General features: G+C 47.8%; 1 protein-coding gene across 1 annotated transcript; it reads left to right on the forward strand.

The window, feature by feature from the left end:
- The first annotated feature begins 776 nt into the window (after positions 1–776).
- Positions 777–24,500, forward strand: TTLL6 (tubulin tyrosine ligase like 6). The gene is made up of 13 exons (XM_036269072.1): positions 777–894; positions 2,764–2,882; positions 3,011–3,141; positions 4,575–4,731; positions 5,748–5,891; positions 6,429–6,514; positions 12,153–12,378; positions 13,597–13,772; positions 15,551–15,739; positions 16,572–16,749; positions 17,697–17,954; positions 23,413–23,776; positions 24,232–24,500. Exons 1-13 carry the CDS (start codon positions 855–857, stop codon positions 24,498–24,500), a joined length of 2,337 nt encoding a protein of 778 aa, XP_036124965.1. The 5' UTR covers positions 777–854.
- Positions 24,501–26,870: the final 2,370 nt, after the last annotated feature.

The raw sequence follows: 26,870 nt of genomic DNA on the forward strand, positions 1-26,870 counted from the left end.
TAGTGAAGCAGGGGTATTAAAAAACATTTTAAAAATAATTTGATATTTGAAATTCAAGCAAACATCCAAGAAGTAATCATGGGGGGTGGAAGAATGAGAACTTGACTGGACTTCCTTATAGGTACTTCATGGTTGGTCTTGTTTCTACTTAGAATGGGATGGTGGGGGTCTCTGAAGCTCTGCCTTGGGCCCTGGGCTTGAATCTTGTTCAGCCGTTCAGTCGCCTGCAAGTCAGTTCTGCACTCCATGAGCTCGTGCTGCTTCCTTTCGGGCCAGAGACTGCACGCGGGAGGTGTCCTGCAGTGCCGAAACTGTGAACAGACCTCCTCAAAGCGCCTCTCTGCACCCACTGAGACCGACTCCCTCAGCCGTCTCCGACACTCACTCACTTTAGTAATGAGATTGTTTACCAGGTGGTGCCATGCGTAGCATCTCAGTCTGTTCCTGAAAACCCAGGAGGGTACAACCAAGGCCAGGGTTGGCTGAGTGAGTCCCTCAGGTTATAGTCAGGGGCAAAAAACCTTGCACCAACCGTGGAGATAGGGTGGTATTTTATAGACTGCAACCTGTTGCTTGGTCTCAGGGTGCTGATGGACCACCCCCATGAGCAAGGGAGGGGGTCCCCCTGCAGGTGGATCCAAGTAATTGCCGCTTTCTCTGCCCTCTTTCCAGGGGGGGCCAATATTTCCCCAGAGTCTTCTCCCAGTCCCAGGAGATGCTCCAGCATCAGCCTTTGGAAGGCAAGGAAGAAACAGAGTCAGAAGAGAGGGAGGACAGTTCCGCAGCAGAGCTGAAAGAAATCGTCACCCTGGCTTTAGTAAGAGAGAACACCGCGGAGAAAAACGGGCTTCAGGATGGCCAGCAGCAAGGCAAGACGAAGAGGAAGAAAAAGAGGTTAGGATTGAAAGATGGGGGATGGGGATCCATGTTGGCAAGAGCAGAAGGGTCCTGGGAGGAAGGGGGCCTTGACTGCTAATGGTGGGGAAAGGAGAAACTGTCAACATCACACCACCTTTGGTTCATATAAAAAAAAAACCCTCACTTTTAATGATCTGTTTTATAGAATGAAATAATGGTGCATGTAATCTAAAATCACACCTTGCTCTAATCTTCATTCTATTTATGTTCAGACTGCCTTTTATTTTTAAAAATTGTGTGTGGCAGGTTAGGTTTCGTGCCTCCCCACTTGGGACGGGGTGTTCCTGTGTGTAGTCTCTTGTTCCGGCAGGTGTGTCTGTCTCTGTCTTGCTGCTTTTCCTTTTCTCTTTTCCAGATGATTGGTGATCAATCTATCCAGCTGCCGATATGAGAGTGGTGAGCATCTGCATTCAAGGAATCTGCGATAAGGACCCACTGGATTCCCACAAAAGGCTGGGAAGGGTCATGCTTATGTATTTCTGAGGGTGAAATAGAGTTCCAAATCCTGTTCTTTGCTTCTCAGCTCATTTAACTATGTGAGGAGGTTGGAAAGCTCATTCCGAGAAAGTACAGATTTGACCGAAATGATTTGTACTTCAATTATTCATAGTTCTTGTATATGGTTATTAGGGGGTGTGGTTGTAGAGAAGGCAGCTATTGCTACAATCAGTGACTCTTTTAATTAATTAATTGATTTGTAATCCTCACCTGAGGATATTTTTCCATTAATTTAAAAAAAAAAAATTTTTCCTTTATTGATTTTTAGAGCGAGAGGGAGGGGAAAGGGAGAGAGAAACATTGATGAGAGAGAACATCAATTGGCTGCCTTCTACATGCCCCCCACTGGGGATCGGGCCCATAACCTGGGCATGTGCCCTGACCAGGAATCGCACTGGGGACCTCTTGGTGCATGGGTCAAGGCTCAACCACTGAGCAACACCGGCCAGGCATTTTTCCATTGATTTCTGGATAGAGTGGAAGAGAGGGAGGGAGAAAGAGAGAGAAACATCGATGTGAGAGAGACATGGATTGGCTGCCTTGCACACAACCCCAGCTAGGGGCCGGGGATTGAACCTGCAACTCAGGTATGTGCCCTTGACCATGAATCAAACACGCAACCCTTTGGTCCATGGGCCGATGCTCTAAATGCTGAGCTAAACTAGCCAGGGCCAATGACTCTTTTTAGAGCACAAGTTCCAAACTGGCTGTCCCTGAGCTGGAGATGACCTGCAGACCTACTTTGTACGACAGAGCAGAGTGTTGTCGTTATTTTAATTTCAAATTTGGATGCTTTCAGCTGGTCCCCATTCTCCTGGTCACTACAGGCACTTTCTTTCCAGGCTTTTGAAGGCATTTATTTGATTTTGTGTTGGAATCAGCACCGTTATCAGTACTAACAAGGACGGGAAGAAGGATGTGACAGCATACATGTGGTTTTGAATTACATTGTGTACTTTTTTTCTGTTAATTTACCTTACAATTAAGCTAGGCTCTGGCTGATGTTAAGGATTTAGGTTTATAGTCCCTGAACATTCAGTGCTTTGTGTTGGGGGGAAAGCCAGAGGTCTACTTCCTGACAAGGGGAAACCAGGGTGGATACAACATTCATCCCAGATAACCCTCTGTGGGGTTATGGGGCACAGGCTCTGTTCCTTAATAGCTTTCAACTCTGTTCCTTCCTCGACAATGATGTGTCCAGGCAGGGCGAGATGGCTTAGTCCCAAGGAGCCTAGATGTCTCACTTCAGTGCTTGGTCTGGGAGCCCCTAGAAACCTAACCTCCTCACTTTATGCTCCTGTCCCACTTCCTGGGCTGACAGGCCTTTCTTCTCTAACCCCACGGCAGTGCGGAGGGCCGCTCGACAGTTTGGCCTTCGAGAGGGAGGGGAAAACGACGACTGGACTCTCTACTGGACTGACTACTCAGTGTCGCTGGAGCGAGTGATGGAAATGAAAAGTTACCAGGTACCTAGGTCAGAGCTGGTCCTCAGCGTAAGTGTGCCACCTACCCTGTGGGGCCCCCACTGTCCCCCGAGGGGATCTCTTGGGTACGCTCATGTCTCGTTGTTCATGAATTCCGACTTCCTTTGCAGAAAATCAATCACTTCCCAGGGATGAGTGAAATCTGCCGCAAGGACTTGCTGGCCAGGAATATGAGCCGCATGTTGAAGCTGTTCCCTAAAGATTTCCACTTTTTCCCTCGGACCTGGTGCCTTCCTGCTGAGTGAGTACCTAGCTGTGCTCCTTCACCACTCCCCACCCCAGTTCCACGTTCCATAGGCTCTCCCCTCTCTCCTGTTCAGGAAGAGAAGGGATGTAGGGTGTGGCCAAGGTTGAGAAAACACTAGGCTCTGCCTATAAAATTAGGGGACATTTAGGGGCTGGGTGCCTTGAAGCCTGTGCCTGCTGTTGGGATGAGAATTTGTTCTGACCTTCAAAGCTGTTGATTTTGAATTTGTTCCAACCTTTTAACTGTGCAGTTTGTGAAAATTTAAGGACCATAGGACTTCTGCAGAGAGGGCGGTAATGGTTAATGCCCAGGTTAGGAGCAGGGAGGAATGCCCACCCTCTGTCCCAGGACAGTGCCATGGATGGCGGTCAGCCTTTCCCCATCTCTGGTCTCTCTTTATCCACCTTGAAACTGGACATCCATTCCTGGTACATAAACAACTCTGGACCACCCACCAAGAAACAGGAGAAATGTGAGATCACATGAACATGACCTGGGCACAATCTGGTGTTTGAGATGAGGTGGAGGGGGCAGAGAGTGTCACCATCAGAATTATGCTCACATGGCAGGGGCTCGAGAGAAATCCTTCTCCCCTCTTTGCCCAGTGCTTTCCCGAACCAAGAGCGCCAGGGTTCCCAGACTTTCCTCGCTTGTCTGGAACAACTTTTGCGGCTTAGCAGCAACTTAGAAGGAAATGTGTTTGCCATGAGGTCAACAGGTGCCTCCAGACTTCATAGCCACTGAGGACCATTGAGTTAAGTGACTTCTCCAGTGGTCACAAGGCTCCTTTGAGTTAAAATGCAAAACAAGAAACATAGCAAGACTGAGATCTCTAGTCCACTAAATTTCTTTCTTTCCTCTGAATATACTTTCTTCAAAGTATGTTCAAAGATGGTATTTGTTCTCCCACACTCTGGCTGGAGTGGAGATGTTGCAGATGAGGCCAGAGTGGGGCGAGAGACTGACTGATCGAAGGTCACGTCATGGACCTGGCCCACACTCAGAACTCCAAGCCTCCCCGCTGCAAACCCAGGAAAGCACACTCCTTGGCCATGGCTGACTTTATGGGCTGTGCAGTATGCGTCAGCGCCCTGCACGCATTGTGTCATGTACACCATAGGTGTCATTATCTGCATTGTGCAGATGATGGAATTGAGGCTTACAGAGGTCAAGTCCTTGCAAAGGGTGGCACACTGGTAAGTGGTGTCGCCTCGATTTAAATCCAGGCCTGAATTCTCTCCAAAGCCCATCTTCTCCCCATTGTGTGTGCGTTACTGCTCTCCTATCATCAGACCTCTGGGCGTCTGTCAACTCCAAGGCTTTTGACACATTAGATCGTTGTTGTTTTTTTTTTAAATAAAGAGCTAGCCTTCTTTTCTTCTGTTCCCTAACTAAAAGTATATCTTGTTCCCTCCCTGTTCTGGTAGCTGGGGAGATTTGCAGAACTACAGCAGGTCAAGAAAAAATAAGACATACATCTGTAAGCCGGATTCGGGCTGCCAAGGGAGAGGTATATTCATCACCCGGACGGTGAAAGAAATCAAACCAGGGGAGGACATGATCTGTCAGCTCTATATTTCAAAGGTACTTCCTCATTGTGGTTATTTATCCCACAGCAACCTCAGGCTGTAACTCCACGGGACTGAATGTGAAACGAGGGAATGCAGGGTAGGGGTGTGGGTGAAGTCGAGTTCTGTCTTCTGCCTTGGACTTTGTCAGACTGAGCCTTCTGATCAGGGATGTGACATGTGCCTGGGCCAGAGTGTCCTTCATCCCTGCACCCCTGTCCAGTGGTCTGGTCTTATCAGGCTGGAACCTTGCTTCCAACAGACAATAGCTGGGTGAGCATCTTTGGTGTGTGGAGGCCCCAGCTCATTGAGGAGAGGAGAGTAGTCCTGGAGAGAGAATGGTAATCAGCTTTACTCCATGACTGGAGGCCAGAGGTCACAGTGGTTTAGCCCATTGCAGGAAGGGAGCCCTTAGAAGTGTCCATGCAGGTCAGCATTGCAGGGAGAACTATAGAACTATTACAGAACTACAATAATAATATAGCCCTGGATAGTGACAACATGTTCTTTTAAATAATATTTTTTTCTTTATTGATTATAGACAGAGAGGGAAAGAGAGAGAGAAACATCGATGAGAGAGACCATGATTAGCTACCTCCTGCATGACCCCCACTGGGGATTGGTCCCATAACCTGGGCATGTGCCCTGACCTGGAATCGAACCTGCGGCCTTTTGGAGCATGGGTTAACACTCAACCACCGAGCCACACCAGCCGGGCGACAACATGTTCTTTGTCACAGGACTTTTTAATGTTATTTTGTTTAGTAAACAGGAGTTCTCTTGGAGGTATTTCCTCATGCCATTAGATAGAATAGGAAACTGAGGCACAGTGGTTTAGTGACTTCCAAAAGGTCATGTGGCAGGTCACTGAGCTCAAATCCCCTGCTCCTGGTCCCCAGCCTTGGCCAAGTCTGCACTCTGTAGTAAGAGGCAATGTTGGAGCTGACGCCGTGAAAACTAGACAGGGCACTAATGATCCTCAAGTCCAAATTCCTCCTCCGATGCTTGTGTGACTTCTGTTCTCTCCTCCAGCCCTTTATCATTGATGGGTTCAAGTTTGACCTACGGATTTATGTGCTAATGACATCCTGTGACCCTCTCAGGATTTTTGCATATAATGAAGGACTGGCCCGCTTCGCCACGACCTCTTACTCCCACCCTTGCACCGACAACCTGGTGAGCTCAGGGGACATGCCACCTTACCTTCCTCCCTTAGTGTATAAAAAAAATTCCTGCCTAAATCCACGTTCACAAACACTGTGGATTTGGCTGCCATTTGCTGAACATCTACCCTGTGCTGGGTTGCATATATTCTTTCCCTTAGCCCTCCCAAGAACCCTCAGAAATAGGGATGATCACCTTTTTTTTTTTAATGGAGAGGAGATGAAAACCCAGAGTATTGGGACTTGTCCAAGGTCACAGAGCTAGGAAGAGGTCAGGATGGGCTCAAGGCCTGACCTGTCTGACTGCAAAGCCTGTGCCACAGTTCCACACCCCTGAAGTGTCCCTCAGGCAGGGCACCACCCCATCTCAGGAGGAACTGGAGTTTCTTATACTCCGGCTGTAGGATACCCCTTCCACTTCTGTTTTGCCAGTTTCAGTAAGCTGTGAGACTTCCCCTTTCTTCTCCATCTCTTTAAGCCCCAGGGGCCTCGGGAGGAAGTGGGAGGCCTGCCCTTCCTCTGACCCCACAGATTATGTCTCTTCCTCCAGGATAACATCTGCATGCACCTGACTAATTATTCCATTAATAAGCACAGTTCCAATTTCATTCGCGACGCACACTCTGGCAGCAAGAGGTAAGCAAGTGGCGTCACTTCTTTTCTTCCCCCGCCGGTCTCGGAGCTGCTCTCTGGGATCTACCCAAACTCTGGCAGTCCCCATCGGTGTTTCCATCTTGGGTCACATGCTCTCAGAAAATATTTCTCTGCCTCTAAACCTAGAGCAGACTCCTTAGTCTCTGCCCTCTGGATGTTAATCATTAAAAGAAGGCCACATCGTAAACCCCAGGAGGATGGGAGGAGGAGAGATAAACATGAACTGTTTCCCCAGCAGGGTACACACACACACACACACACCAAAACATACTCTTGGTACAGTTGGCCCTTCTGACATTTCCAAACCAACAGATATGTACTGGTTGTTGGTCTTCCATGGGAAAGGGACATGCCAGGCCGTTGTTCCTACGCTGTGGTTCCCTGGGGTGTTGCTCCAACAGAGATTGTCAAATGATGTATCACGACGTCTATCTAGCTGGCTTTCAGATTCCCCAGGAGAGGGAGGAAAATGAGAGGAATGCATGACTCTCTTCCCAAGCAGCTTTTATCTGCATGCGAGCGTCTAAACCTGTCTCATTTGAGTTTTAAGGAAAAGGGGGACTGAAGAATGTGAACATGACCAGACAAAGTGGAAAGAAAAAGGAAGTATTTATGGAGGCTTCCTGTGTGTTAAGCCTGAACTGGGTGCTTTGTATGCAGTTTTTTCCCCATTGAATCTTTGCAACACTATGGCAGAGGCATTATAATCTACCCTTTGTGGGTGGAGAACTATGAGTTAGGTGCCATCTCCGTTTTACAGGTGAGGAAACCAAGTCTCTGAGAGGTAAAGGAAGTTGTCCAAGGTCACGCAGTTCTAAATGCTCCAGCGGGATAAGTAGGGAGGTCTGTCAGAGTCCAAGGCACACGCTCCGTCTCCTGCACCAGATTCAAAGGGCTGATAAACAGGCAACCTGTTTGGCTTCAGAGCATCAGAAGGGCACGGTGCATGGGGAAATTTCACGACACCCTCCGTGGCAGAGTTCCAAAGAGCAAATGGAAAAGTACTAGGTTGAGCCTGCTTGAAGAGGACGTGTCGGCTGGGTGGAGGTAATCTCCCTTGTTCAGGAGGTGCCAGCCACCAGTCTTGCCCAGAGCCCTGCTGCCTCGTCTCCCCACTGGACTGCGGGCACCAGCTGAGCCTCCTGTGCTGCTCTAGCCTGCGAGGCTGCCAGTCCCGCTCTGGCTTCACCAGCTGAGGCACCTTGGGGATTCCCTCCATTTCTCTGAGCCTCCATATTTTGTCTTTATTTTTTATTTTTTTTAATCCTCACCCGAGGATGTTTTTCCATTTTTTGTACAGATAGAGTGGGAGGGAGAGAGAGGAAGGGAGAGAGAGAGAGAAACATCGACGTGAAGGGACACATCGAGTGGCTGCCACCCGCACGACCAACCAGGGCCGGGGACAAACTGCAACCGAAGTACGCGCCCTTAGCGGGAACCGAACCCGGGTCTCTCCGGACCGCAGGCCGACGCTTTAACCGCTGAGCCAAACTGGCCAGGGCCATATTTTGTCTTTAAAATGAAGGTGATGAGACTCCTGATATCCTGTGCCTTGCTCACCTCACAGGGACACTGTGAAACTCAAATGACCTGTGATAGCAACATGGACAGTGTTTGTGGTTAATGTTATTTTTTCTTAGTCTAAGGGCATGTCATCAAAGGATCCCTGTTTGCCTCCTCTTACGAGAACTGACACTCAACAACAAGCTGTGCTGGGGGTCCTCGGGCCATGATGGGGGTGTTATGGGGTGCCAGGACTAAGGTGACGTGTGGAGGATTGTTCTGCTGCCCTACATTCCTCCCCTCTCTCGCTCCCTCCTTCTCCTTACCCCTCTCTGACCCCGGGCCTGGCCTCAGCCCTCTGCTCTTCTTTGCCCACCCTCTCTGCTGGAGCTCATCTGCTCTCCGGGCGCCCAGCCTGTCCTCGCCCAGCTTGGCCTCTGTCCTCTGAGCTCCAGGCCCAGCTCTTCTCAGTGGCATCTGGATGGCTCCCTGTTGCCTCCAACTGCGCGTTTCCCAGCAAGGCTGTGTTCTCTCCTTGCTCCCACCCCGGCTCTCCAAACTGGCTCCTCTGCCCAACTTGCCCGTCCCTGTCTTCTAATCTGCAACCTTAGAGTTTGAGGTCGTCTTGGATGTTTCCTTTTCCAGCGAGTCATTGACTCGTGCACATATCTCCTTCAAATGTCCCCGTGTCCCTTCCTTTCCACCAGGCACAGACCTCGCTTCAGCTTCAGACGCAGGGCTGCATTGACCTCTTTGTTCTTTCCCTAGCTCCAGGTCCCTCTGTTTACCCTTTCTGTACCCCCATTTTCTCATCTGTAAAATGACATACGATAAGAATGCTGGCTAGCCAGCCGCACAGACCTGCCATAAGAATCTACTGAGAGGATGTGTCTGAATGGGCTTCAGAAGCAATAACCCCTATGCAAGCGGATGCTGTTATTACTGTACGTTCCGTGGACTCGTCACTTCCACTCTCAGCAGCCAGCGTGCTCCCAGGTGCCTGGAGCATCAAGTTCAAACTCCTCTGCTCAATCTGCTATAATTTGACCAGACCCTACTTTCCACTATTGTTACTATTACACTCATAGTCAACATTTTATTTCTTCAGCACTTGCTGTATGCCAGGCCCTGCTGTAAGACGTTTACATACCTCAACCCAGCCAACCCTCACGAAAACAATATATTATTATCATCCTGATTTTGTATATTAAGAAATATGTGCAAAAAGGTTAAGTAACTGGCCTAAGATGGGACACTGGAAGTGGCAGAGCTGGAGTGAAAACTCCCGAGGCCGTACCTTAACCACTAGGAGCCCCTGGCGTCCCGTCTGATCCATGGCTTCTCCAGGACACCCCTTTGCTCACATTTGCGATACAGGCCTTGCTGCCTCCCACCGCGCTGCCTTTGCTCAGCTGCAACCCAGAACATGGGAGAACATGCTGGAAGGCCCTTGTTTCACTAAGGTTCCATGTTGCCTTCTCTGATGGGTTCTAGGTTCTGGGTCCAGCCACATAGCCACGGTAGTGTGGGCGAAACCCACCTTCTCTGTGGGCATCTGTTTTCTCACTTGTCAGGTGGGAGGATTGGGTTCCATCTTGAAGGACAAGCCTGTGACATCAGTGTAACCACCCACAGTGCCCCCTCCATCTCTGGACTCCTACCACCCTTACTGTCAACATCAGCTGGAGCCTCTATCTGCCCTTTGCTTGGTACACATGTTTGTTTGTGTCCCCAGCTGTACTCGAGCTCCTTGAGGGTTAGAATGGTGCCCTGGCCTTCTGGGAGCTTCCCTCCCTCCCTCTTCCTTTCACCTTTCTTCTTCCTCTTCCCCATCTTTTGAGACAATCTGCTTTTCACACTGACTACCTCCCTGTTCCTCCTCCCCCTGCTTGAGGCCGGCTGCGCCCCTGGTCAGCCCTCCACCAGGCTGCAAGCTCAGTAGGAGCTGTGAAGGCGACAGACCGACTGGAGACCTGGCGGGCCTCGGGGCAGAGACCAGGTCCTCTTCATCTTTCTGGCGCCCGGCACATAGCTGGTGTGGTAAATCGAATTGACTAATTCTACTGTATTATAAAATTACAATATATATTCACCGTGATGTGCCTGTATCATCCAGAAGAGGGTATGTTATGATTCGTAATGTCTGTTGCAAGAAGGCAAGGAAGTGCACAACCTATTTGGGGAAAACTCATTTCTTAGTTTGGCAAATTAAATACACGTTTTGCACTTGAAAGGACTGGTTTCAAACTATCAGGAAAGTTTGTGTATGTGTGACGCTCCATTTCCTGACAATGGCCGGTAGTGGGTGTGGGTCTCTATATTAGTGGTTTTTGCCTACCTGTCTCTTTTTTTTTTATTCCTCACCTGAGGATATTTTTCCATTTGTCTTCAGATAGAGTGGGAGGGAGGGAGAGAGAGAGAAAGACAAAAACGTGAGAGAGACATGCCGGCTGGCTGCCTCCCACAGGTCCCCGACCAGGGCTGGGGACTGAACTGCAACCGAGGTATGTGCCTTTGACCAGAATCAAACCCGCAACTCTGGTCCGAGGGCCAATGCTCTAACTGCTGAGCAGCACCAGCCGGGCCACTTATCTATCTTTATACAGATGCATCCTTGGTTGTTTCATGTGTGTTGACTCCCCAGATGGTCCTTAGGCTTCCCATGACAGAGGTGGCAGTTTCTTAGGATCCCCTCAATGTATGAGCTTGGCATGCACAGCAGGCTCTTAGCACACGTGCACTGGCCGGCCCTGCACCCTCCTCTCTGACTCCACTGGCTGGGTCCCGTTGAGCTCTGAGTTGCCGGGGTGAGCCGCTTCTCTCATCTTCTCATTCTCCTCTTTGATCTTCACTCCCCTGTCTCTCCTCTTCCCATTTCCCGCTTCCCACGTCCGCTTTCTGTGCACAGGTGTGTGCATTCGAAGGGGTGGGTGTCTGTCCTCCTCGTTGCCTCCTGGGCCTGTCAGATTCTCTCTCTCTGAACTGCCTAGCGTGGAGCTGTTTCCTCACAAACCTCTCCACACAGGGTGGACATCCCCTGACCTCGGTGATGGGGTGACCAGCCATCCCGACTGGCCTGCAAGTGGGGGTTTTCAGTTCTGAAATCAGGACCATCCTGGTTCATAATTCTCTCTGTGGAAATGCCCCGGGGCTGCCTTTTCTATGTGGACAATCTTAAAACTAGATTGAAACTAGATTCCGTCCCCAGAATCCCCTCAGATGCTGAAGTGGAATGCAGGTAGTGGGGTGTTTTTTAAAAAAATCTGTCTGTTGATATGAGAGAGAGATAGAAAGAGAGAGAAACATTGACTCGTTGTTCCATCTATCCATGCGTTCATTGGTTGACCCTTGTATGTGCCCTGACTAGGGATGGAACCCACAACCTTGGCATATCAGGATGATGCTCTAACCAACTGAGCTACCCAGCCAGGGTGGTAGTTGTGTTATTAAAGGCTCCCTAAGTACTTCTAATGAACACCAAATCTGAGAAATTACCACCAAAGCAAAAGCATGATGTAAGGTATTGGTTTTTTATTTTTATTTATTTATTTAAAATATATTTCCATTGGTTTTTAGGGAGAGAGGAAAGGAGAGAGAGAGATGGAATCATTGATGTGAGAGACACATCGATCAGCTGCCTCCTGCACACCCCCCACTGGGGATCGTGCCCGCAACCCGGGCATGTGCCCTGACTGGGAATCGAGCTGGGACTTCTCAGTCCCTGGGACGACACTCAATCCACTGATCCACACCAGCCGGGTGTTTTGTTTTTTTGTTTTTTTAAAATTCATCCACTAAGCTTTCCACCCAGGATACTCAGTCCCTGCCCAAGCCCACGGGTGTGTTCTGGGTCACAGTGGAAGTACTCAGACAGGTCTTACATGTCATTACATCTGTGCCCACTCCAGGGCTGTGGAGGCTTCAGGAGTATGGCCCTGAGGCTCCCGCTGGCCCCTCCTGAGCTGACCTAGTCCTGGTGTCACCTTCGCTCCTGGGTGTCCATGCCTGTAGGCTCTGGCACCTTATTTTCTCCAGAAGTTTCTGGTTTCCAGCATCTCATGGCCTTACGTGACCAGAGGTGGGCTGCCCAGCCTCATGGCCCGTGGTTCTCCTCCAGGAAGCTCTCCACCTTCAACATGTACATGGAGAGCCACGGCTACGATGTGGAGCAGATATGGAGAGATATTGAGGACGTCATCATCAAGACAATCGTCTCGGCCTACCCCGTCATCAAGCACAACTACCACACCTGCTTCCCCAACCACATGCTCAATAGTGCCTGCTTTGAAGTCCTGGGCTTCGACATTTTGTTGGACCGCAAACTCAAGCCCTGGCTGCTGGAGGTAGGGAGTTTGGGGTGGGGGGTGGAAACTGGCCCCTGTTATTGGGGTCAGCCAGCTTCAGGCTCATCTCTCCGCTCTCCCAGCTCAGCTAGATCTTTTGAATCAACAAGCATGCCAGTTCCTACACGGTGCTTGCTGGCCGGGCCTGCTCCCTTAGCTGCAAAGTGGCCACCAGAGGGGGGTAGACGGCTGGGATTGGAGAATTCCTTGGGCCTTTTCAAGGTCCACCCAGACTTGGAAACTGATGATCTCAGGCACAGTGATTCTCAAGACAGATCTACCTTTGTAACAGAGTCGTCTCCCAGAAAGGGAAAAATCTTCATCACAGCTGGGGTGACGATGTTGAAGATCAGATGGGAGCTGTCAGGCCTGGCTCTCAGGGGCCTGGACCACTCAGTTCCAAGTGCTAACAGCATGGCCAGTGTCTATGGCCACAGGAATGGGTGGGAGCCACCTTGATTTTCCTGCCTCCCCCAGACCCACACGGTGGTGGGAGGAGGAGGAAGAGCTTCTGGGTGGCTGTCTGTTCTCCAGATTGGACTTGTGCTCGCAGCCCTCTCTAGTGGTTATCAGTACGCACGCGGGGGGGGGGGGGGGGGGTGCAAGTCAGAGGTGCTAGTGCCAGCTGCCAATGCCAGGGTCAGCCTTCGGAGCGGGGAAGCCAGAACTGCAGATCAGGTTCCTGGGGCCTTGTCTTTCCTCCACTCCCAGTCCTTGTTCCCAGGTGCGGGCGGGAAGGAGACTATGGCTGTTTGGAGCTCTTACCTAAAGAGCAGAATTAACTGCCAGGAGCAAGCCTGCAGAAACTGCTAGAAATCGTCAAATGTCACATAACACCTCTGAACAAGATGGGTTTTTCTGTGAGCGGGAATGTTCTCCCTTCTCTTGTCTGTCTCCTCCGCAAGCCCGGTCAGGACCTTGAATGCATCCTTTCTACTCTCTACCTCCCCACCTGGCCCTTTCCATCTGCTCTAGGCACACGAGAGGACACCGCACGCCAGATGGAGGGGAAACCAAAGATGGGGCACTCCCTGATGCCTCTCTAGAAGAAAGGGCTAAAATAAAAGCTAGTTAAACTAGAGGGGTTCCACTTCCTCCTCGCCTCGCTGTGGCTACAGCCCACGGTGGGCTTGAGTAGTTCCCGGAGGTGGCATTTTGGCCTCACTCTCTGCTTCACTCTGGACAGCCCAGCTTCCCGCTGCCGTCTCGCCCTCACAGGTCAACCACTCTCCAAGCTTTTCCACGGACTCCGGCTTGGATAAAGAGGTGAAGGACAGTCTGCTGTATGACACCTTGGTCCTGATCAACCTGGGAAGCTGTGACAAAAAGAAAGTCTTAGAGGAGGAGAGGCAACGGGGACAGTTCCTACAGCAATGTCGTTCTAGGGAGATCAGGTATAGTAGCATCCCTCGTCCCCTGGGGACCCCATTTTTTATGACTTTGCTGTCCCAGTAAGACGGGCCTGTCCTGGTTCAAGTTACAATTCAACAGCCTACTAGTTATGTGACCTTTATGTCACTTTCCTGAGCCTCAGTGTTCTTTCTGTGAAATGGACCTGATGATACATAAAGTTATCAGGGAGAATGAAATAAGGTATGTGTATAAAAGGCTTATCATAATACCTGGCACTATAATTTGTGTTTGAGACTATTAAGAATCTTACCTAGCCCTGGCCGGGTGGCTCAGTTGGTTGGAGCATTGTCCTGTACACCTGCGGGTTTGATTCCCAGTCAGGGCACTTACCGTTGAGGGTTTGATCCTGGTTGGGGCACGTACAGGAGGCAACTGATCGATGTTTCTCTCTCATATCAATGTTTCTCTTTCTCTCCCCCCTTCCCCTCTCTAAAAATCAATAAAAACATATCCTTAAGTGAGGATTTAAAATTGGATTAGACAGAAAAGAATCTTGCCTGGAGTTGGTGGGGGTGGAGTCAGCTCTTACAAATGATCATCGTACTTGGAAAATTGGTTTATATTTGTGGAATGTGGCAATTTGAATCGTTTTACTGTGAATATTTCTTTGTTCCTGTTTTAGGAGATTTAAGTTATGGACATAAATATATATAAAGGATATAAGCTTATTAATATAATTGGAAGAATCAGAGATTACCGATACAAAAAGCCAAACCATCCCTTTATTTTTACAAAAGAAAGAATTGTCTGTCCTACTGCCTGCTGCCGTGCCGGCAGGAGCTAGCGTGTCCCTGCTCCTGCTCCTGCTGGGACACACTGCCCTGCACAGGCCTTCGTCCGCACAGGAGCCGCTGAGCCCGGGCAGGGAGATGCCCGTGTCGCTCTTCCGACCCCACTGTGGCCCCTGCCCTCCTCGTGTGTGGAGTCAGCCCTGTCCTTTGAGATTAAACTTTGGAACTGGGCAAAAGCACCCATGTTTGGATGGCACTGTGTCTCTCAGAGTACTTCCATGTGTGCTGTCTTCTCTCGGGGAGGGTATAGGCAGGAGGGGTGTTGTGTGGTCCTGTTTGGGGAGCTGAGGAGACGAGACTCTGGAAGGGGAGCTGACTTGTACTGGGTCACCTTGGTGCTAAGTGGCAGGTCCGGACCCAGAGCCCAGAGGGTGTGTGGCCTGGGATGCCCAGATGCCTTCCACAGTGCCAGCTTTCTCTAACTCCTCGAGGAGGGGGCAGCGCCCGCTAGGCTGCAGCGAGGGCCCTCTCCGGGAGCCTTCTCCTCGCCTTGACTGGGCCCTGGATAGCTAGCTCAGTGGCTCTCGGTTTCCTTGCTGTAAAAGGGGCTTATCATTCCTCCCTGCCTGACCTCCACCCCACCCCCTGGGGGGCTGTGAGGAAGAATGAGATCATCACAGCTCATAAAAACTCATCCAGCTCATCCAAGAAACCCTCAGACCTAGCAAAACACAAACTGTCCTTTTCCAGAGAATGACAGGGTCGTAGGGGCTGGGACTGGGCAGGTGGCGGCAGTCTGCGTTGTCAGAATGAAGCCAAGAGGGAAATGGGTTTCCTGGTTTGATGAGCTGTAGGAAAAGATGTCGGCTGTCCCAGAAGGGCTAGACTCCTTTCCGGGAAACATTTAGGAAATACCGATTGACCCCTGTTGTGTTCAAGGCCCCCACCCGGCCCTAGAGGACATCCAGCTTGGCCACATTCCTTCCAAGCCACGTCCCAGCGCAGCCCTGTGTTCTGCTTGCCAATAGGATCAAGGAAGTCAAGGGTTTCCAGGCCTTGAGTCTAGAGAAAACGGAGAAGTATGAGAAAGAGAACTGTGGAGGGTTCCGTCTGATTTATCCCAGTCTGAATTCGGACAAGTATGAGAAGTTCTTCCAGGACAACAACTCTCTCTTCCAGAACACTGTTGCCTCCAGGGCCCGGGAACTGTACGCCCGGTAGGCAGGCGCCCTCGAGGCGGGTGGGGTATTGGGGGGATTGCGCTTGACCTGCTGGGTGACTGGCCTGGGACTGCCAAGGGGGATCTGTGAGCTTCAGGCCCCAACCTTGACGTTGCCAGGGAAACATTTGCTTCAGTCTCATAAGGACCAGGAATTGTAAGATTCCCTTGTGTGGGGTGTCGTTAAGTAGACATGTGACTGTTTCTAGAAACTCACCCCTGAGACGGGCACCCCCCCACCCCACTCCAGAATGCCCAGCCCCCCCAGAGCTGCTTCCTGGATTCACACAGGAATATACTCTAAGAGCCGGAAGGGACTCATCCCATCCACCTCATTTTATGGAAAGGAAGGCAGAGCAGAGAAGACATCATGTGGAGACGATGACAGAAGAGGGACTACAGTTCCTCTCTCCTGACGCATGTGACTACGTTATTTCCATAACATTATTGGCCAGAGAAGCCCAGGATAAAGTGGTCCAGTGTGGAGCCCCTGACTTTGGCCTCCCGCCCAGACCCTCTACAGCAGTTGCCCTGCCCGGGATCTGTCCTACTGGGAGGCGGGAGAGACAGAGGTGCGGGGGAGCGGGGTGGAGCCCCTTCCTACACGTCTCTCCTTGGGTGCTATTCCCCAGACTGGGAATGGGGAGGTTGGAGGGATGACTCTCCACCTCCTATTCTGTGATCTTCAATTGTTTGTGCAGACTGGACACGCTGGGGGAGGCGACACGGAGCTCTCTGCTCTGCCCAGTCTTGTCCACCCCTCCAGGAGAATGCCCTCATTCGAAGCCCGTCCCCAACCTGCATGACACTCCCTGTTTCTCAATGGGCAGGCAAATGATCCAGAAGCTGAGACTAAAACAGGAGAAAAAATCCTTCCAAAGGAAAGAGAAGAAGGTCGAGATGCAGGGGGAATCGGCAGGCGAGCACGCGAGAGGCAAGGGCGCGAAAAGCTGGCAACAGACACCACGGCAGAGATGCAAGGCCGCCGCCATCCACCCCTCCAAACAAGTAAACCTGGAAGGGAGGGGCGCGCCTGTGCCCAGCACTCTCCCCCGGCTGGGGCCAATTCTTGGGGGGGTGCTGAGGAGACCACTACTCAGAGCCCAGACACACTGAAGGAATGGGGCTGTGTGGAAGGCTGGGCCGCAGGAGGGGAGCCTGGAAGTCACAAGGAGCCCAGCGTCCTTCAGAGGATCCCTCCATCCAGGCAGTGAAGACGCTCACTGGTCTGTCCTTTTTGCCTCCTTCAGTAGGAGTTAGCAGCTGGGAGGGCGAGCACAATCCCCGCGTAGGGAGCGGGCTCCAGGACCACATGTCCTCATGGTCCCCAGCTCCAGTTCGGATTGTAACACTCCCTTCCAGGAGGCCACAGAGAAGAGCTTCTGGGAGGCAGGACCCTCAGGACATTACATGGGGTGACTGACCACAGCTAGGTCCGTCCAGCTTCTTCTCTGTTCAAAGTGTGGGCCAGCTCTGCCTGTGGGCCAACTGTCCTGTGATCTGAGTCTCTGGGTTCCACCTTCTCTGCCTGGCTCTCTCTATAGCCTCAGTGGAGAGATTCAGTTGATGTTTCAGTCCATCTCCTTCTGAAAGTCTCACCCAAAGGGACAGGGTTAGAGCAGGTTGTTGTTTTTTTTTCATAACTTTGTTGGGGTCATAGACCCTTTGGATAGCTGATAAAAATTATGGCATGTCTTGCCATAATGTACACAAAGACAGAGTTTTAAAACTGTAGTTGTAAGTGGTTCAAAGACCCCAATGAAACCATCCGTGAGCTCTCTAGGAGCCCCCGAACCCCAGGTTAAGAGTCCCAGATTAGCGAGACTTTGATACCAATTGCCTTCCTTCTCCTCATCTCCTTTGCACCTGCTCTTGGGTGCAGATGATTCTGCAAGTGGACAGAGCTGAGTTCCTACGAGCTGTGTGTTTGGTTTCCTCCTTTCCAATCCCTCCAGCTATTGACACTAGTGTCCTGCACACCTGACTTGCTCTTGAATGTCAGAGATGCAAAGAAAACTGAGGCAGAGATCAGCCCTCACCAGGAGGTCCCCAAGAAGAAGGATGGCCCTGCTCCCCCTGAGCATTCCTGTCCTGTACCAGACCTGAGGAATTCAGGCTTTCTCAGCTGCTCTGGGCTGGAGCTCAGTAAACCCATCTCCAGAATCAAGGAAGCCAAGTCTACCTCTGCAGTGAACATGCTCACTGGCACTGTGGTAAGTGGAGTGGTCTCCCTCCCAGAGGGCTGAGCTCGGGAGGCGGTGGCGGGAGTCTTGCTTTCTGGTCCCTTCTCTGCCCCCAACTTCCTACTGGCCCTTTGAGTGAGCCAGTTAACCTCTCTGGGCCTTGATTTCTCCACTTGTGAACCCCAAATTGTGGAATGGCATAGCTGCTAGGAGTAGAGACTGATACTTTCAGGGCTTTCAGGGTTTTTAGTAAGGCCGTCCTATGCACTCCCTCTTTTCAGGCAGGGCACCCCCTGCTGGGGAGGCTGTAACAAACTACCACAAACTTGGTGGCTTAAAACACAAATTTATTCTCTTAAGTTCTGAAGGCTAGAAGTCTGAAAACAAAGTGTCAGTAGGACCGTGCTTTATCTGAAGGCTCCCTAAGGAGGATTCTCCCTTGCTTCTTGCTAGATACGAGTGGTTGCTGACAATCTTTGGCATTCTTTGGCTTGTGGCAGCATAATTCCAATCTCCGTCTCTGTTGTCGCATAGACTTTTCCTCTTTGTTTCTCTCTGTACCGCAGGCCGACGCTCCAACCGCTGAGCCAAACCGGCCAGGGCTGTTTCGCCTCTGTATATCTTCAGATGGCTTTCTTATAAGAAATTAAATTTAGGGCTAACCCTAATCCAGTATGACCTCATTAAAAAAAGAAAAGTTTTTATTGATTTCAGAGAGAGGAAAGGAGAAGGAGAGAGAGAAACATCAATGAGAGAGAAACATTGATTAGCTGCCTCCTGCATGCCCCCTACTGAGGATTGAGCCTACAACCTGGGCATGTGCCCTGACCAGGAATCAACTGGTGACCTCCTGGTGCACGGGTTGATGTTCAGCCACTGAGCCACATAGACCGGGCAGGTATGACCTTATTTTAACTTAACTAATTTTATCTGCCAATACCCTTTCTCCAAATAAGGTCACATTCTGAGGTTGTAGGTGTATATGAATTAGAAGGAGAGGCACTCTTAAACCCAGTACACCACCTAAACAGTGTTTCTCAAACATTATTAATGTATGGACACATTTTCTTTTCTTTCTTTCTTTTTTTTAATCTTCACCTGAGGACATTTTTCCATTTTTTTGCTCAGATAGAGTGGGAGGGAGAGAGAGGAAGAGAGAGAGAGAGAAACATCGACGTGAAAGGGACACATCGAGTGGCTGCCACCCGCACGACCAACCAGGGCCAGGGACAAACTGCAACCGAGGTACGCGCCCTTAGCGGGAACTGAACCCAGGTGTCTCTGGACCGCAGGCTGATGCTCTAACCGCTGCGCCAAACCTGCCAGGGCTAGACACATTTTCAAGGAAAGAAAACTCAGATCCCCATTGTATACTTTATTTATTTTTGTTTGTTTTTATCCTCACCCGAGGACACTTTTTCCATTTTTTGCTCAGATAGAGTGGGAGGAAGAGAGAGAGAGAGAGAAACATCGACGTGAAAGGGACACATCGAGTGGCTGCCACCAACACGACCCAACCAGGGCCAGGGACAAACCACAACCGAGGTACATGCCCTTTGCGGGAACCGAACCTGGGTCTCCCTGGACCACAGGCTGATGCTCTAACCGCTGAGCCAAACTGGCCTGGGCCATTTAAATTATTTTTATAAATACATACAAGCATAAAACTAGATATAAAATATTAATACTTATAACTCCTATGCAACTACAAAGCCAAAACAAAACAAATAAGGCCAATAAAATTTGCATCAAAATATTAATTTAGCCTGGCTGGTGTAGCCCAGTAGTTAAGCATCGACTCATGCACCAAGAGGTTGAGGGTTCGATTCCCAGTCAGGGCACATGCCCAGGTTGTGGGCCAAATCCCGAGTCGAGAGTATGCAGGAGACGGCTGATCAATGTTCTCTCTCATCGATGTTTTTATCTCTCTCCTCTCCCTTCCTCTCTCTCTAAAATCAATAAAGAAAAAAAATTTTTTTTAATTAATTTAATGTGGCAATTGATTTTCTATTTTTACAGACACTAAGTTGCCACATGAATGTGATCCTGATAGTTCTAGCACAGGTTCTTTAGTGTTCATCTTAGTTAGGCCAACCAAGGGCTATGTGATGATTCTACTGTAACTACTGGAAAATTTTCAGCATCTTTGGGCCTTTGCTTGGTCCAAGTACAGTATAGATTAATGCAATGTTTTTCAAATTTCTAACAACAGCTCATAGTAGAGATCCATTTTATTTTGCAGTCAATCACATACATACAGAACTAGAAAAAAACTTCTAAAACAATGCTTAGTCATACTAAATATGGTGACTCATTTGATATTTTTTTTAATTCTGTGCTATTCTTTTAAAAATATCAGTTACAACCCACTAAATTAATTTCCTGACCTGCTAATAGGTTTACAACCCATGTTTGGATTAGCACCTTTGAGAGAGTGTGCTTTGGGCTTCATAGCACTGGATTTGACAACGATTGCTTGGATATGACACCAAAAGCAATGGCAACAAAAGTAAAAATAGATAAGTGGAGACTACATCAAACTTAGTGAACAAAGTGGAATGGGAGAAAATATTTGCAAATAGTTCATCTAATAAGGGATTAGTACACATAATATATAAAGAAGTCTTACAACTGAACAAAATAACACAATTTAAATAAGCAAAGGATTTAAGTAGATAATTCTCCAAAGTGAAATAAGCCAGTCATGAAAAGGCAAATACTGTATAATTCCACTTACATGAGGTATTTAGAGTAGTCAAACTCTTAGAAACAGAAAGTAGAGTGGTGGTTGCCAGGGGCTGCAGGAAGGTGAACAAGGGAGTTGCTAAATGGGTATAGAATTTCAATTTTGCAAGTTAAAAAGGTTCTAGAGATCTGTTGCAGAACAATGTACATATAATTAGCACTGTACTGTACAGTGAAAAATGATTAAGATGGTAAATTTTATATTACGTATTTTTTTAACCACACACATGCACAAAAGAGTAAATAGTATGCTTTGGGGATCTGGTTGCCACTGTTTGGATACTGGAGTCTCCTTTTATTATGTATGTGAATTCCATCTAGTTACTTTAATCTCCATAAACCTCAGATTCCCCATTTAAATAAATGAAGTACTTACCAGTGGATTAGTGTGAAGATTAAATAAAAGGATTCATGAAAATGCTTAGAGTGATGTCTGACACACAGGACTCAGTAAGTGTTAGCTATTATTTTAATATCACTGCTACTTCTTAAAACTGCTTTTTTCCCCCAAAGAACTGGGTTTTGATTTCATTGTTTTCTATTTTCTTATTTTGTATTTCATTGATTTCTGCTCTTTATTAGTACTTTCCTTCTGCGTGCTTTGTATTTATTTTGCTTTTTGTTTTCTAGTTTCTTAAGAGGAAAGCTTAGATTATTTATGAAAAACCTTCTTTTCTAATATAAATATTTAATGCTCTAAATTTCTCTCTAACCACCACTTTGGCTATATACTACAAATTTTGATACATTATGTTTTCATTTAGTCCAAAGTATTTTATAATTTCACTTGAGATTTCCTTAATTACCTATGAACTATTTAGAAGTGTGTTAAGTTCCAATTGTTTGGAGATTTAATTTCATATGGTCAAGAACATACTTTATATTATTTTGGTATTTTAAAATTTGTTAAAGTTTATGTTATGACTAAGGCTATGGTCTCTTTTGGCGGATGTCCCATGTGCACTTTACTTTTTTTTTCTTTATTGATTTTAGAGAGAGGGGAAGGAAGAGGGAGAGAGAGAGATAGAAACATTGATGAGAGAGAACATCAATTGGCCACCTCTTGCATGTCCCCCACTGGGGATTTGGCACACAACTTGGGCATGGCCCTGACTGGGAATTGAACTGGTGACCTCTTGGTTCATGGGTCAGCACTCAACTACTGAGCCACACTGGCCAGGTAAGAGCTTCTCTTTTTTAGTTTTCTGTCCAGAAAGCTGGGGTTTTAGTGAAGCCTGCTTTGCAGCACACTTCCTGTGACTATATCTATTTCCAGGGCCAAGTGGCAGGAAGTCACAGAGAGAGTAAGTATTAGGGAGTCATTCTACTCTCTCGGGACCACAGTTTCTTTACTTGGAAGGAACGTTTCTTCTCCTTGAGAACTTTAGTTTCCTTAGGACCTGCTGTTGATTCTGCTGCTATCATTGCATAAATTCATAACATTATCACCTTAGGATTTCATAGAGCTGAGGGCTCAAGAGAGTGGAGAAAAGAAAAGCAGGTCTTTGAGCCAAAACTCTAGGACTATTTACTTTTTATTGTCTGATGTCATTTCTTTTAGCGTGGAAAACTCCCTTTAGTATTTATTGTAATGCACCCCTATCTGTTGGTGATACATTTTCTGATTTTGTTTATTTGAAAATGCCTTTATTTAGCTTTCACTTTGAAGGATATTTTTGTTGGACCTAGAATTCTGGATTGACATTGTTTGTCTTGCAACATTTTAAAAATGTTGTTCCATTATCTTCTGGTTTTCTTTCTTTGTTTTTTAAAAATTCATAACATTGTCCCCTGTGTACAATGTGTCATTTTTTAATGGTTGCTCTCTTTATCTCTGGATTTTAGCAGTTTGATTATGATGTGTCTGGGTGCAGTTCTACTTGTATTTATCCTATTTAGGATACTAGAGCTTATTGGTTTTATAAATTGATGACTTCCACCAAATTTGAGAAGTTTATGGCCATTACTTTTCCAAATATTTTTCTGTCTTATTTTGTTTCTTTCTGTTTTACTTTCTGTCTCTGTGACTGCTCTAGATACCTCAGATAATTAGAACCATGTACTATTTGTACTTCTATGTCTGGCTTATTTTACTTAGCATAATGTTTTCAAAGTTCATTCCTGCTGTATATTTATCAGAATCTTCTTCTTTCTACAGGTTGAATAGTATTCCATTATATATATAAACCATATTTTATATATCCATTCATCTCTTGGTAGACATTTGGCTATTTTTGGCTCTTGTGAATAATGTTGCTGGGAACATTGGTGTACATAGTTTTTTTTAAAAGGAACTATCTAATAATTTATTTTGAATGTATACCTAGGAACTGAACTGCTGGTCACAGAGTATATGTAATCTTATTTTACCAAGTATTTCTAGATCGTTCACCAGAATGGCTCTCTACATTCTCATCAGCAGTGCACGAGTGTTCCCTGCATCACACCAACAGCTTTCTAATTTTTGCCAGTCTAGTAGCTGTGAAATAATATCTATTTCTCTGATTTCCAATCTTTAGTGTTTAAAATCTCTATCATATTTAAAGACCTCGAGAGGACGCTCTGTGGATATCTCCCTTCACCTTCTGCCCTAGTGTTTAACCAGTTCCTGGTTAGGAAACTATTCTAACCTAATCTTTCTTCCTGCTGATGAAATCAGCTCTTAATCTATTTAAATCAAGAATGGCGTAGCAGGGAGCCCTTTGCTTTTCACAATCTCATTTTGGATTGTTTTCTCTTCCAGCTCTTAACTTCAGTAGAAACCTCAGAATCTAGCACCCAGGTCTCAGACTCCCCAGAGTCTCTGCTGAGCATGACAACCAACTCTGAATGCAGTAGTCCAGAGAGTGTCCAGAGGGTGGCCTCCTTTCAATGCAACCAGCAGCAGATCCCCCAGGACCCCTTCCAGAAGAAAATATCGAAAATTTCTCTGCCTATAAAATCCCAGCGCTTCTTGGGGAATCTGAAAGCAAGCAGGACTTTGCTGAAGAATAACATGAAGAAGCAGCGTCTGATATCAGAGCTATTCACCAAGGTTCAACTGAAGGAGAAGTTCTCCTTGTTCCCGGCTCCTTACAACTCAAATCTGGTGTTAAATGACCAGTCACGTGAGTGCCAGCCTGTACACTGGTGTGCCAAGAGCTTAAGGAATGGAGTAACCAACAGAGCCAGTCCTAATATTTGGGGAGCTCCCAGTCTGAAGGGGGGTACATTCCCTGTCCGTAGGGTGACCCTGATGGAGACATAGACCATGTCATCAAAGAGTCTCCAGTCTTATTGGGAAGGCAAGAAAGATAAAAATAGAATGCTGTCTCTAACTACCCTCTTCAACATTCCCTGGTTCTCATTCAGTTAAGGCCCATTCAGCTAAGTCTATACCAGTTGGGGGAATTAAGTATTAAAAAACAGGGAAGAGAAACTATTTGGAGAAAAGGAAGAATGGATGATTCTGATTTGGGGTCATATTTAGGCCAGGAGACCCTAGAGGGAGGTAGCCTTTGCCAGGAATCTGCGCTGAGTCCAGTAGCACAAATTGATAATGCCAATGACTTCGCCTTTCCAGAAAACTACCCCCTGCCCCAGGAGGGCTATTTCTGCAGCCCAAGCTCTAGTGAGAAGAGGCCGCTGGACATGTCCTCCCTCTTCTTCTTGAAGACTTCTCACAGCCACGATGTTTCTCTGAGGGATCTCCTGGTGGTTGCCACTTCAGCCCGACTGGATCCGAGGCCTGGCAGAAGCCATACAGGTGCTATGAGGGCCCTGTGTATACGGGATCGGGAAGCCTACAGTCACTGCCTGATCTCTGGCCCAAAAGGATGTAAGAGGAAATAGGTAGGCCCACCCCTATTTCCTTAATGTGCCTGGTACATTGGCAAGCACTATATGTATATGTTTCTGGAATGTTGGGTAGTTAGGTAGATAGATGGATTGATAAAGATATACAGGTAAATAGACAATTAAGACTAACCTTAATCAAAATATGATGCCCTTGCAATGTATCCTCCTCTGACTGATTCGTCCCCACTTCTTTAAGAGCACTTTGCCTTAAGTCCATTTATGGCTAAAATTGAAACTGTCAATAATGCTGGTCCCAGAAGCAGAACCATGTCAACTGGGAGGGGTTGATTTCCACACCTTTCATGCTATGCCAACCTGGCCTAGGTCCAGGCCACTGCCCCCAAAGCTGGCCCTGTAATAGATTGTACTGAGGGGACCGGACAATTGGACAGTGGATACTGAGATTTGGAAACAAAGGTCTTCCAGCTTTGATTCTGCTGTGTGAAGGACCAGAGAGAGCAAGGAGCCCTCTGCGGAACTTTAGGTGGTCATAAAACTCAGGAGAACTCCGCATCATAGCATTGCACAGGGTAGGGATTTGTGCTGCTTGGCTGTCTGTAGGAGGAGGCTACACATTTTCATTGTCTCCCTCACTCCTGCCTCCTAAAGCAGACTGTGACCAGACAGTCTGACCTGGCCACCTCCTGACTGATGCTGCTGAAGGGCCGGTGAGTGACCATCAGCCCCTCGGCATACTTTGAGTGCTCATAAAAATGCAAATTCTGGGGCTCATTCCCAGAGATTCTGATTCAGTAGTTCCTAGGAGGGGAGGGGCAAGAATCTGCATTTTTAAGAAGCTCCACCAGATGATTTTGATGGTTCTCTCACCACCCTCAGAGAAAAACTGGGCTTGGTATTTCCCAGACTTCCCCGATGATATGGATCGTGTGGGGCCATTGTTCAGCCTACCATTTCCCAGGCCACACCGCTGGAAATTCTGACAGAAGAGGTTGGGCATGAGACCCTAGGAATGTTTTTTTTCATTGTTGATAGTATTACAGATGTCCCCCAATTTCTCCCCCTTTACCCTACTCCTCCCAGGGAATGTGTCTTTTGAGTAAGTCTCTCAGGTGTGGTAGTGGGGGCCATCCTACTTCTCGACCCAGGCCTGGGCAGAGCGACCAGTGACAGCCAGGTCTGACCTGTGGACCTGTTGCTGGATCAAAACTCCCCGATCCTTGTGGAGCTCAAACCCACCCCCACTATCTTTGGTTCATCATTTTTCAGTACTGGAATTTTAAGTGAAGATATGGTGGCCCTGGCTGATTTGGCTCAGCAGTTGGAGCATCGGCCTGCGGTCCAGAGAGACCCGGGTTCGGTTCCCGCTCAGGGCACGTACCTCGGTTGCAGTTTGTCCCCGGCCCTGGTTGGGTTGTGCGGGAGGCAGCCACTCGATGTGTCCCTTTCACATCTATGTTTCCTTCTCTCTCTCTCTTCCTCTCTCTCCCTCCCACTCTATCTGAACAAAAAAAAAAAAAAGGAAAAATGACCTCAGGTGAGGATAAAAAAAAAAGATATGGTGACTTATGTATTGCTATTTATGCTCCTACTGTTTAAATAAGGAGGAGTAATGTAACAGATTACAATGAAAGCTTTTATTTAATATGATTGTTAAAATGAAGTTATAATTATCAGAAATCACACAGAGAAAGGGAGAAGATAATTATATTAAAAGGGTGTGATAAAGTGCTTCCTCCATTGACCACTGAATTTGGCTCTGAACCTCTTAGAAGAAAAGGTCAAACAGCATTCTGTCTTGGTCTTTTTTGTCTTCCCAATCAGAATAGGTATTCCCTAAGGACATAGACTATGTCTATATCATCACATTGGGGTCTCCCTGAGGGTAGGGGCCTCATTTCCCACCTCCCACAGACTGGGCGCTCCCCAAAGATTAGGACTGGTTCTTGGTTATTCCATCCCCTAAGCTCTTGGCACCTCCCTGTGCAGGCTGGCACTCTCGTGACCAGTTTACTCAGCAGCAGGTTTGGGTTGTAAGCAGCCGGGAACAAGGAGAACTTCTCCCCCAGTTGAACCTTGGTGAATAGCTCTGACATCAGATGCTGTTTCTTCATGTTATTTTTCAGCACAGTCCAGCTTGGGTTCAGATTCCCCAAGAAGCTCTGAGATTTTGTAGGCAGAGAAAGTTTCTATATTTTCTCCTAAATGAGTAAAGATGAGTTTACTCATCTAGTAAATAGATAGTTCTTTAGGACGGACTTCTTTCTCTGGCTCTAATTGCTAAGAGTACTTTGTCATGTGGTCATCTGTCTATTATAGACTTTTACTCCGATAGTGGACAATGGCTGAAGGCACTGACATGTTTTTTATAAATATTCATGATGGTGCCTGGCCGGTGTGGCTCAC

This window comes from Molossus molossus, unplaced genomic scaffold, assembly GCF_014108415.1.
Source record: "Molossus molossus isolate mMolMol1 unplaced genomic scaffold, mMolMol1.p scaffold_m16_p_19, whole genome shotgun sequence".
In the NCBI taxonomy this organism is placed as follows: domain Eukaryota; kingdom Metazoa; phylum Chordata; class Mammalia; order Chiroptera; family Molossidae; genus Molossus; species Molossus molossus.